We start from the raw sequence: 12,910 nt of genomic DNA on the forward strand, positions 1-12,910 counted from the left end.
CAATCAAAATCAACCCTTCACTATTGTTATTAATATAAGTATAACAATACTCCCATGGAAGCAAACACCATGGTAAAAATCTCAACTCAGATCCATAGAATTACATGTGACACATGTAGATATAGAACTACATGTGACACATGTAGATGAAGTACAAGTAAACAAGGTAACATGCAACCAGTTTTCAAGATAATATTAAGGTTTGTATTTAATTATTTTCTAGTAAATTTGTTTTCAAATCTCCCCCTCCAAAACAGGCTTCATAACTTCATCATCTAAATCATTTTTCTTCAAGATTTGTTCCACAAAATGGTGGTCTCAGCAATCATGGAGGTCACAACATATGGATCCATGTTAGAAGCCGGCCTTCGGTCTTCGAAATACCCTTTGCCTTCTTTCTCGGTGTCACGCCCCACACGAATAGACGCGCCACGGTTTGCAACACCCTACACAAACAATTGATACACAAGATCAAACAAACTGCTGAAAGTTTTTTTTAACTGTTTATATGAGACTTGATGTACCCATATAAATGTGTTGATGTCAGCCGTTTCATGGCGCCCCGTAAGACGTCGCTCATTGCCATCTCCGTACGCAACGATGTGTTCTTTGTGCCTTAAGCCCATCTTCTCGATCGCTTTCTTGATCACCTCGTACCCGCCTTCTTCCCTCATGGATTTGGTGCTGAAAGAAGATGACGATGATTATAAGTTTATGATTATAATAAACATAGAACACGCTTTAAATACATCTAATGAGCTGATTTACCTATAGTTACAATGAGCACCAGCCCCGTTCCAGTCGCCCTATACAAGATTACATCTTTAATACACGACAGTTACATCGTTTTAACATAGTTATAACTCAAAAAGTTAAAACAAAACTAACCGGGATCGGCTTTGGGTCAAACGAAACCACCACTCCAGCAATCTCGGTAATCCTCTGAACAAAACAAAAGCTCAATGTCAAAATAAAATTTCAAGATTCTTAACAAAAACATGTATCGAGAAAACGAAAACAATCGGTACATGTGAATACCTCAAGAATGTAACGTGCCACCCACAGTTCATCGCCTGCAGATATGCCCACAGCAGGTCCAACTTGAAACTCCCACTGTGTACCAACAAAGTTGTGTTTTATAAGGTTGCACATGACAAAAGTTTAGTCGGGTTTGGGTCAAAATGGAATTAAATTACCTGACCAGGCATAACTTCGCCATTGATACCGCTAATGTTGATGCCAGCGTAAAGGCAAGCCTTATAATGTGCATCAACAATATCGCGACCGAAAGCTTTATCCGCGCCAATACCACAGTAGTATGGCCCCTAAATTGAATCACAATTATTTAGTAACAATTTGATCAAATCTTTCAAATTTATGAAAAAAAAAAAAAGAAAAAAAAAAAAAAAAAAAAAAAAAAAAACATAATTGATTACCTGTGGACCAGGGAAACCACCTTGAGGCCAACCTAGAGGCCAGTTGACATCCTTCTGCAACAAGGTGTATTCTTGCTCAATTCCGTACCTATTAACAGGGGAAGTAGCGAGTTTTTTGAACGAATAACAGTTTAGAAAGTAGATTTTAACAATTGAAAAAAGAAATTCAAGGAAAATACCATGGGACCTCCTTTTCGACTTTCGGGTTGCTGAAGATCTTGGCAGCAGCACACCTCTTGTTAGTCGGGATTGGCTCACCGGCCGGAGTGTAAGCATCACACATCACCTAAAACACAAAAAAAAAAAAAAAAGTTGAATTCTGGTATGAAAGATGCAATCTTTACGCAGTATACTTTTGTTATTAGTCATTTTGGTCTAAAACCAAAACCAAAATGACTACTTTTTAAAACAATAGAACAATCCATTTTGACCCGTACCCATTTTGATGAGAACCCATGCAGACCCAATTACCCGAACCCGCTACAACTGTTCTGACCCAAACCAAGATGACCACTTTTTTAAACAATCCGGTTTGACCAGCACCTAGTTTGTCACAGCTCATTCAGACCCGAACTTGCTATGACCCGTTACCCCACCCAGCCCGACCCAAGCTGACCCGTCCATGTATAATTTTCATATTAGTCAGAATTGTTCCGACCCAAAACCAACTTGAATTTTTTGAAATGATCAGTTTTGACCCGTTACCCAGTTTGGTCGGATCCCATTATGACCCGAACCTAGTACGACCCCTTACCGTACCCAGTTTTCCCAAAATGCATTCTGACTTGAACTCGGTATAACCCGTTACCCCGCCTGACCTGACCCAACCCGACCCGTGTATAATTTATGCGTTAGTCAATTTGGCCAGAACTCTTCTGACCTGAACCCGGTATAACCTGTTACCCGCCCATTTTACATTATACAGTATACTAATCTATGTATATAGAAATTCCTGAAAACGTACCAATATGTTGTTGCCCCTCCTAAACGGATCCTTGAAAATGGCTTGAGGGCTGTTAAATACATCAAATCATCACAATATTAGGCCAAAACACCAAAATAAATTTGAAAACTTTTAGTGACTAATTACAAGTTAAACTACTATACTCACTATAAAATAACTTCACTGTCTTCCCCAGGGGCTTGCCCTGTGCTGGACCCATCATAGTTCCATTTTGGTAGCTTCTTCGGATCATCCACCGGACCAGCAAGTGTCTAAAACCCACAAACAAACAAAACAAAAATTAAATTAAATAAATTGAGTTCAAATCATAGATTAAATACTTAAATAAATCATAAGTAACAATTCTAATTACCCTTGCTTTGCTTCTAATATCCATGCCTGATCCACCAATCCTGTTTACAAATTAACCATTTTTAATTAGTAACTAACAGAAACATTTATCTAGATGTTAAATCACTTATATAACTATAAATCATGGTATCAACCAGTGTCGAAGCTTGACGTTAAACGTATATACCAAAAAATTTCTATAGAACCGGGGGTCGAAAACGTATATACCCAAAAATTTCTATACGAAAACTACATATATAACTACTGAGCGAAAAGTTCAGATGTTGGGCGCCCCTTCCGGCCCGTTGGAAGCTACACCAATGGTATCAACCAAACATATACAATACAGTACCAATACATATATATGAACATACTCAGTTTATGTTGTACAAAATGATCAACATGGTGATGAATCAAGATACAAAACAAAACAAGAGAGATTTACAGCAGAAAACAAGAACTGAAGCAGAGATTTTGATGGGAAAACTGGGGATTTCCATACCATATGTATTCTGCAATGATTTTAGTGGTGGAGTCTGTGAGGTCAAGGTTGACGAGATCTGAAAGCTGGGCCATTGGAACCGAATGTTCAAGTTCTTGGGGGTTGTGATGAAGGAGATAACAAAGGTGATGATAATGAATAACATGGGCAGGCTGCACGTTTATATAAGTGCAGTAGCTCTTGTTGATAATGATACCAAGTGATAATTTAACATTTTTAAAAAAATGGAATTGAAAAAGTTCCTTTTCTTTCGTATTCTTAAGTTCTTTTTTTTGTTCTTTTATTTACAAAAAAATGGAATTGAAAAAGTTCCTTTTTTTAGTATTCTTTAGTTTTTTTTTTTTTTTTGTTCTTTTATTTACAAAAAAATGGAACTGAAAAAGTTCCTTTTTTTAGTGTTCTTTAGTTCTTTTTTTTGTTCTTTTATTTACAAAAAAATGGAATTGAAAAAGTTCCTTTTTTTAGTATTCTTTTTTTGTTCTTTTATTTACAAAACATAAACTTTGGCTAAAACTACTAATAACTTTTATAAAAAATGAAAATTTTCGTATATAGGGTTAGGTAAGCGGGGATGGGTTTTTGCAGGTATGGAACGGGTATAGTATTACATGATATAATCGTTTACCCGACCCGGTTACCCGATAATGCATACTCAATTAGGCGATAATATGAATCAAGTAATATTAGTTTAGATAGATTTTTTTTACTGCGTAAGAGTATTTATTTGGAACTTTGATTTGGAGTATTGAACATTTTTTCTTAAACTGTAGGAGTATAGATTTGGAATATACATTCAAACTTTACATTCACTTCACCTCACCAAGAATCTAAAAATAAACAAAACAAATTTAAAATAAAATCAAAGAAAAAATCTTAAACTCACCAAGAATCTAAAAATAAACAAATTAGTTTCAAAATCAAATCAAAGCAAAAAAATCTTGAATTTGTGGTCTGTGAACTTGTAGTAAATCAAATATTGAATTGTGTTAAATTAACATGGAATAACAGATATACCCGATGCCTATATCCAACGGGTACTATTATAGACATTAACGGGTATGCCTGACTAACTATGGGTATACCCAATATCCGAAACATACCCGGCGAGTTTTGGGCGGATATAGCACACACTTTTTTAATCTGGTATAGGGTTGGTATTACTCATACATGTCGCATTGCAATCCCTAATAGATAAATATGTTTGAAATGTCATGTATGATCGATCTAAATTTTAAATAACATATCAATTTACCAATTTTAATTAAACAATTAAACAATTCAAAAAATTAACACGTTATATATATTTTCAATTAGCAACATTAATAGGCATTGTGGGTTGTAATATATGCTTATGTAATAGTTTATGTTTATGTTTGTTGTACATTGTACTTATTGGGTTGTATCTTTTGGTATTTAATATTTGTTGGTTGGCTTTATTTTGAAACCAGTGCTTTCTCTCTCTAACATTGCCCCTCTGCCCCCTTCCACCGCTACACCCCTGTCTTTCCTCCTAAACTACCGCACATCCGCCTCTCAAACACCCACCGGTCATCTTCATCGATGTCGCCTACTCTGATCGTTGTTAACTTTCAGCGACGAGCTAGCTTTGTTTCCTGTTTAGGTATATTTATACCTTTATCTCCGTTTTGCCCTAAAATTCTAGGGTTTTGACGGTAAGTTTGAGGCTGTTTTCCGCCTGTTTTTTGGGTTTAGTTGTTTGTGTTGTACTTTGAAGGCATTGTGGTTGCATGTGGTTATTTTGACGGATAAGGGGCTGTGGTTCATTCCCCTGTGAGATTGTTGTTCTGTTTCTTTGTTGTTGTTTGGGTTTTGAGATTTTTGTCTTTGGTTCCTGTTACTTGCAGGTGTTGTCTTTGACACCTTATCTTATTGTGACAAGATAACACTAAATTTGTGACAATAAATTAAAGTTCAAATTCATTTCATTTCACTAAATCAAGCATTACATTGTTCATGAAAATGGAAAGTACGACAATTGAAAATTCATAATTAACAATATTAAAATGCATAAAATAAAACTAGGTAAGTATCTAAATCCACCCTAAGTTTTTTCTTGAGAAATCATCATCAAATATTTCCTACATGTATAAAATATTCGTCAACACAAATTATGTCGGTGATCATACTAGTTTGTCTACTACATAGCATAAGTATGAATAAAATGTTAATTGTATACTAAGTCATATAATCATACTAGCATGCAAGACTAAATATCAACCCAAAGTATCCACTAGTGTAACCTTATCACCGAAGTGAATAACACCGTAAAGATTGAATACTTAACAATGACCCAAAAAACGAGGTAGTGTGCTAATCCTATAGCACCATACATGTTAAGGGAGGCTTTTTGAAGTTAATGATAGATAACATGCATAATATTTGTCCTAGTATGTATAAATGTTAGGACCGGTTTTGACTCCGAAATGATTGCGAACCGAACGTGTGACGTGCGGAATCTGTACACGAACGTGATCGAACACACGAGACGTAATATAATCGGTGATTCTATTGATAGATTTGAAATCGTACAAGAACCTGAATCACGTGGAGCACTTTCTCTCTCTAGCTTCTCTCTCTAACACTAGAGCTCTCCAAGTCTCCAAATGGCAAAAGTCTTAAAAGCCTAACACAAGACTTCTATTTATAGGCCAAGGGGCTTTAATGAGATTTCTCATTATTACAGAAATGCCACCTTGCCATTTCTCTAAATATAACACTATAAAGCAGGGGCGGATCTACATAATGGTCAGGGGTTGCCCGGGATGTAACACCCCCAAAATACCACCTGCGGAAACCCCGCGGGGCGTGTTACACATCAGAGTCTGAGCCACCAATCACATTGAACCAATAATAAATACTTAATTAAACACGTCGTTAATAGCCAAGATTAAAGGTCAAACACAATATTAATACTCAAGAGTTATGTAGCGGAAGCATATGACAAGTCGTTTAGTAATTGTTTCAAAATAAACTTAAAACCAATGTATCAATTATAAATAATCCAGTAGCTTCGATCCATAACCACTCCAGCACGCCCAGATAGCAAGTCCAAGTTCCAAGGTTAACGACCTACAAGCATGCAAACAAGTGTGTCAGACTACGCTGGTGAGTTCAAGGTTTGTAAATGAGTTGTGTTACCAGATATATGTTAATACGATTCAATGTTGTGTTACGATGTTGCTCATGTTAGTTACCCTAGGGACTACGCCCTTACGTAACCGAGGAGTGTGCCTCTTAGCAACCCACTATGTTGTTCAGTTAGTTACCCTAGGGAAAACGCCCTTACGTAACCGAGGAGTGTGCCTCTAAACAACCATAGTGAAACCCAGATAATCAGTACCTAATAGCGCTATCAACTAATTACCCCCATTGCCCTCCAGGCAATAACCAAAACCGATTAAGTTGTTTACCCAAAGTTTCCCTTCCAAAGGTTTACCAGTTGTCCCAAACCACCGGGACGCATGCTTGAGAAAAATGCATTGAACTCACCTTGATTTGCTCGGTATGTTACAGTAAGTGCTCACAAACAATCAGTCAAGTCCTACGGTACGTATATGTGTATGATCAGTTGGTATTCACAAAGTTGGCACGTATGTGTAATCGCAAAGGACAACGCATCGATAACTACTAAGTAGCACATTGTACACATTCGAATTCATATAAGTCATGGGTATCACTTAACAGCAGTTAAATATCTCAGTTAACTTCTAACAATGTTAAATCAGGTTACTGTGCAAGTATTCAAGTTAGCGAAATACACTTTTGGCGAATCACACTTTTGGCGAAACACAACCTGTTTCGTCAACTCCCTTTTGGCGAAACACAACCTGTTTCGTCAACTCCCTTTTGGCGAAACACAACCTGTTTCGTCAACTCCCTTTTGGCGAAACAAGATTCCATCTCGTCAACTTCCTTTTTGGCGAAACACATTCTATTTCGCCAAGATCTCTGTTTCGTCCACTTGCCAGTTACGTTGAACATCAGTTACGTCAAAAGTATTCATCAGTTACAATTTTACAGAAACCCTAATCATGGTTTGTAGTTCAGCCGTCACCGACATCATCAATCATCATCAACAGAAATCATCAAACAGAAATTACATAATCGTCGTTCATACATAACAAAGCCTACACTACGAATCACTATTCCACATGCATCACAACGTAACCGTTAACGTAGTAGAACAATAAGTATATCGTCATTTAGTTTAATCACAAAAACCCTAGTAGTTTGCCAATTCGTATACATCAACAATTTTCGCATTTATACACAGTCGTTCACCAACATCACGCAACATAACTCATCGTTAGAACAATAGTCTACACATGATCGTTACTAGCACTCTACTCGATTGCCCTGGTCAGATTAACGAAAACAACCATATACACATACAAGACAAATTACAAGACTAATCACACTAACCGAGATATTCGTAAGGATGGTCTGATCGTCAAGCGGGCGTGAAAGTATGCAGAGCTGCCGTCACACAGGGAAGAGTTCTAGGGTTTCAGTTTGCTAAAGTGTGTGACGAATGGGTCGGTTAGTTATTTAAAGTCACGTAACACGTTTTGGGCCGTAAAGGGCTTTGGCGAAACTGGTGGGCCGGCGAATCAGATCCATTTCGCCGAAACTGAAGTTGACGAATCAAACTCCTGTTTCGTCGGTGGGTTGTTTGACGAATCAACTTCTGTTTCGTCGAGTGGTTCAGTTTCTAAACAACTTATGCACTTAAATTTCCAACACATAACGAGCAAACACAATACATTTCGTTATAGCATCACATATACAGTTACAATTTAACAAGTCAGATGACTACACAGTCAAAGTCAATGCACATTAAATACAAAAGTCAAAGTCAGAAACTCGGGTTGTCACATCATCCCCAACTTGAAAGAAATTTCGTCCCGAAATTTGATAGGCCGTCCGCAACACGATGCGATGCTAATCAAGATGACTGTGCATTTTCCGCGGGTGTCACACGGGATACCCCTCAACTTTTTTGGCGAAATGTAAAAAAAATATTGTTTCTCGGTTTTATGTATTTGGATACCGCTAAATGTAATACTAGGATACCCCTGAGTTATTGGAGAGATGGATAAGAAAAATAAAATATTTTGAAGAAGATGAGACGGCCGGAGTTGCAGAGACTAAATGGAGAAGAAGAAGAGTATGTTTTATTGTTTTTTAAAAACAAAAGATAAGACCCTTAATTAATGAAACCTTTTCTTCTCTTGAAAACTGTAAAGTTACTGCTACACGTGGGCTCTATTGTTATTATATTACATAATATATTTAAATTTCATAAGTTGGATATGATAATTCTATTATTCGTATAGTATTTAACCCTTTTCGAAAGGTATAGTATTTAGGCAAAACATCAAATAGAAATACTTTTAACGCATAAAATGTATGAATTGAAGGTTTTGCTGAAAAAACGTGATGACATTTTTGTAATTATTTACTCGTAGAATAATTATTAAAATTACCCTGCAAATGATCTTGCAGGGTAATTTTGATAATGTATGATAATTTTGTAAACGATTTTGTAGGGTAATTTTGATCTTGTAGGGTAATTTTATAAAGTATCATAACTACTCTACAAATGATCTTGTAAGGTAATTTTGAATTGTATGTTGTTTGATATGTTGTTTGATAAACTAGTAGAGTAATTTTGATAATTACCCTATGAGTAAATAATTACAAATATGTCACCGTGTTTTTTTTTAACTATTTCATGCCTTTTGTACGTTTTGTACGATAAGACTGTCTGTACCGGAACTTTTCCCATAGTATTTAATCAAAATACCATTTATTATTTAATTAATTTACTGTCAATTAGTTTATTAATCAAACATATTATTTATTATTTAATTATCTAACTATCTGTTAGTTTATTAAATCTTTTATTTTTTCTAGAGCTTAGTATTCATAAGTAATCTATTTTTTAAATTATGTAAATATGAGGTGACACTTTTCGTTGTAGAAAAATGTTTTATTGTCGATATTATTTAGTACCTAAAAAACAAATAAACTAAATTAAAGTTCGTGATGATATATTAGTACATATTAGTAGATAAAAAACTTAGGTTAGGAACTGACCCGAACTGAACCAGAAATTTTTATGTTCGCTCGCTTGTATGAATTAAAGCATTTAAAACCAGTGACTTCATACAAATAAAATCTATCATCCACCATTGAATGTACGATTAAAAAATTGATTTCTTTTATAAATGCACGGTAAAAATTTTCTAGGATACCCCTGAATTTTACTTCTAGATCCGCCACTGCTATAAAGCCTAGATTAAACTGTTTCTGCTACGTTCTGAATTGACGGAGGCGATAGACATTACTGCACCAACAATAAACAAGTAGCATAAAAAGTAAGCATGTTTAAGGATTGAGTGTTTGCATAATATTGATTGTATGTGTGATTGTGATTTTAATACGGATACATGTTGCAACCCAAATAGTGTTTAAAGCGTAAAATGAGTCAAGTATGAACTCATGGTTTGTGAAGATATTCCACAAAAGCAAGCAATCAGTCTTGAAGGATGGAGTCACCAAAGTTTACCATAAAATGATAAACAAATATGTATGAGTATGAGGACTTTAGGATTGGAACATAAATGGAAAACTTATAAGTATATAAATACATAAAACATATCTCACCTAGATACGTATTTCAACACTATTTTTAATTTGTGTTTTTCATGAGTGTTACACCCATTAGAAGTCCAAAATAAAGAGTCTAAAGCGTATTAGAGGTAGGGTGACGTGCTTAGATAGTAACAATTAAATTGCCATATAACACAACCGACTTTTAAGGATAAAAACACTAATACTAACAACACACGTTCTAGGCAAGCGTACCTATCGGTATATAGTATAGCCTAGGTAAGTACCCAAGTATCAATCCGTGGAAACTAAGATCTATTATCCTGTCTCCTTAACACATAATATTCAACTATGGTTTTGGTTGATACTATGGTTCCGTTTTGTGGAAGTATTATATATGTATATTATTAGGTATATTATAGTAATGTATTTGTCATATATTAGAGGTAGGGTAATCCATTTACCTCAAGACTTTCACCATTCACAAAATCACCATATGGATGATTCAGATGGTCATGAATTTTAATTATGAAGAACATAAACTATCTAATTCACTAAGCAACCAAGTGAGGATATCTAGACGAGTACTTCCAACATGGTTTGGTCGGAGACTTGGTGTAGTCTTGCTCATTTTAGTGCTTGGAGATTACTTAGAGCATTACATGAATAAGAAAATGGAGGCTTTAGAACCTCATATTTCTAGAACAAAACCATAACAAAAGTTCTTGTTAGGATCGAAGGCTGTCATGATTGTGCTTGTTTGTATGAATTTGACGAATCAATGAATATAAAATAAGATTAAGTGCAGCGGAAATGAAAAACAAACTTTGTAAACACAATCAAGAGAGAAAATAGTTTAGTAAACAAATGCTTCTCATTAAGTTGAATGATTCAATTACAAAGCAAATGAATACAAGCATGCTTACAGAACTAAGCTCCCCCTCAGCCTGATACTCCAAGGTTGGTTGCACAAGATGAAAGGATTGGACTGGAGAAGAAAAATCCACTCAGTCAATAAAATGTAACAGTACAAGCTACTGCTCCATTTATAGGCAAACCAAACCACTGAGGCATCTCAGCTGACGTCACCATGAAAGTGACATCTAACAACCTAACAACCTATAAACACTGTTCTATACAAACTACTGATGTTAAACAACTGATTATAAGTACAATACAAAACAAGATAAAACTACTGCTTCACGTTCCACTGTTGTAGCCTGAGCACTGATGTTGAGCATCAGTGCTTTCTTCAAAGGTGATCAGTCCTTGAATGAACAGTGCTTGTGTCTTCAGCAGTACTTAGGAAACGATAGTAGATAGAGCAACAGTGTTTGTCTTCAGCAATCTTTAGAGTTTCATCAGTGTTTGGTTCAACAGTTGTTATAGTGAGCAGTACTTAAGATCCATCAGCTGTTAGATTACCACTGTCAAGGGGAAAGCAAAGTGTAAACAACTGCTTATTCTGAATCCACTGTTGTGATCCGGTTTTGGCTTTTATTATTTGTTCCTCTGGTAGGGTTCAATCCCAACAATCTCCCCCTGGAACAGATAATGCCAAAACCCTTCATTATTCTGGACCTTTATTCCTCATCAGAAGTTCCTTAGCTTGCCTTTTAAATTCTTCTTCAAAATTCTTGGAACTTGTGTCATCTTCATCCCTACACAGTGTAAGTTCAAGGAGATCCTGCAAATCTTCAACACTAAGGCCTAGTGCTTCTTTCCTTGATATGTACTTCACTTCACCATTGGATCTGACCAAGGTCAATACGTGGGTCTTTTGATCAGACGTCCACTTTAGTATTTTTAATCCTAATGGGTTTCTTGGGAGAGATTTATTTTTTGATGAGTTTGGAGATATTGGCCTTGAGAACACTTACAGACTTTCAGACATTCTTTTGAAGGCCATTTCAATGAAATTTTTTGCTGCAGCTATGTCTTCTGCAGTCTCTCTTTCAATTAGCTCTTGCCTCTCAGTGTTTGTCATGCCTGTTGAAGTGTTTGGTGATGCAGGTTTGGTTAATACCTCTTTAAAAAGGTTTTGAAGTTTTGCTGACGTATCTTCTTTTAGACCCATTTTCATGATGGTATCCTTGAAGTACTCAACTTCCTTTTCTTTTACCTCTTCACTAGACAACTGTTTTCCTTCTTCTTGGATTGACACAAGAATAGGATTATCTGCTGATTTGAATACTTTTTGGAGGTTTTCAATCTGCTGTTCAAGCTTCATCATTTTTTCATGCTTCTTTGAAGTGCCTGAAATAGTTATCTTCCTTTTCTTCAGCCTTTCATAGGCTTCATCAGTCTCCTGCTTTGACCATTTTGATATGGCTTCGGCAGTATCCATTTTTGCATCCACCAACTCCTATTTCTTTCTTTTGTACTCAGCAGTTAGGTCAGCCATGAGCTTTTTGTATTTGCTCCAATTTGGAGCATTCTTCTTCTTTTTAGGATCATTCTTGATTCTATCAATCCTATCAACCTCATGCTTTAAAGCCACTATTGGCCATTCTTCAAATTGGTTTTCTTTAGCAGGATAAAATTTTTCTTGCATAATGTATGCAAGAAGTTTTCTTCTCATCTCTTTTCGTTGGTCTGCCTTTTCTTTGCTCAGATCTTGTGCAAAATCTTTTATCTGTTTGACTTTTGTGAGCAGAAATTCCAATCTTTCAGCAATGGCTTCAGCACTTTGACCTTCACATTCAACCTTGGCTCTTATCTTAGCCTGTCTTGCTTTGAGCTCAAGGTATTTATCCATGTCTTCTGGGACTATGAAGCCAATGAGTGAAGGAAATCTTCTGTTTGAAGGATCATCATCAGTGTAGAATTGCCTCATCTCATTTTTTATAGCTTCTAGTTCCAATGGATATTTTGCAGCAATGGGATCATATTTGTCCTCATTTGCCTGAGTAAGTTTTCTTTTTCTGGTATAGAGCTTTGCTGGTTGTGATGTGAGAATGGTGAGAGCAGTGGTGGATGGTTGACTAATAGGTTGAAACAACTGGTGTTTCAACCGCTGTTGTCATTACAACTACTGATATA

The 12,910-nt window shown here is 35.9% G+C and overlaps 1 protein-coding gene across 1 annotated transcript; it reads right to left on the reverse strand.

The window, feature by feature from the left end:
- On the reverse strand, window positions 1–3,407 carry LOC110868051 (glutamine synthetase). Its single transcript, XM_022117136.2, has 12 exons — window positions 3,233–3,407; window positions 2,753–2,792; window positions 2,548–2,651; window positions 2,401–2,449; window positions 1,616–1,722; window positions 1,437–1,524; window positions 1,197–1,325; window positions 1,039–1,113; window positions 889–942; window positions 769–806; window positions 525–684; window positions 1–446 (listed from the first exon to the last, which is right to left on the reverse strand). Exons 1-12 carry the CDS (start codon window positions 3,304–3,306, stop codon window positions 291–293), a joined length of 1,074 nt encoding a protein of 357 aa, XP_021972828.1. The 5' UTR covers window positions 3,307–3,407; the 3' UTR covers window positions 1–290.
- Between the last annotated feature and the right edge of the window lie 9,503 nt (window positions 3,408–12,910).

This window comes from Helianthus annuus, chromosome 7 (genome assembly GCF_002127325.2).
Source record: "Helianthus annuus cultivar XRQ/B chromosome 7, HanXRQr2.0-SUNRISE, whole genome shotgun sequence".
Lineage (NCBI taxonomy): Eukaryota > Viridiplantae > Streptophyta > Magnoliopsida > Asterales > Asteraceae > Helianthus > Helianthus annuus.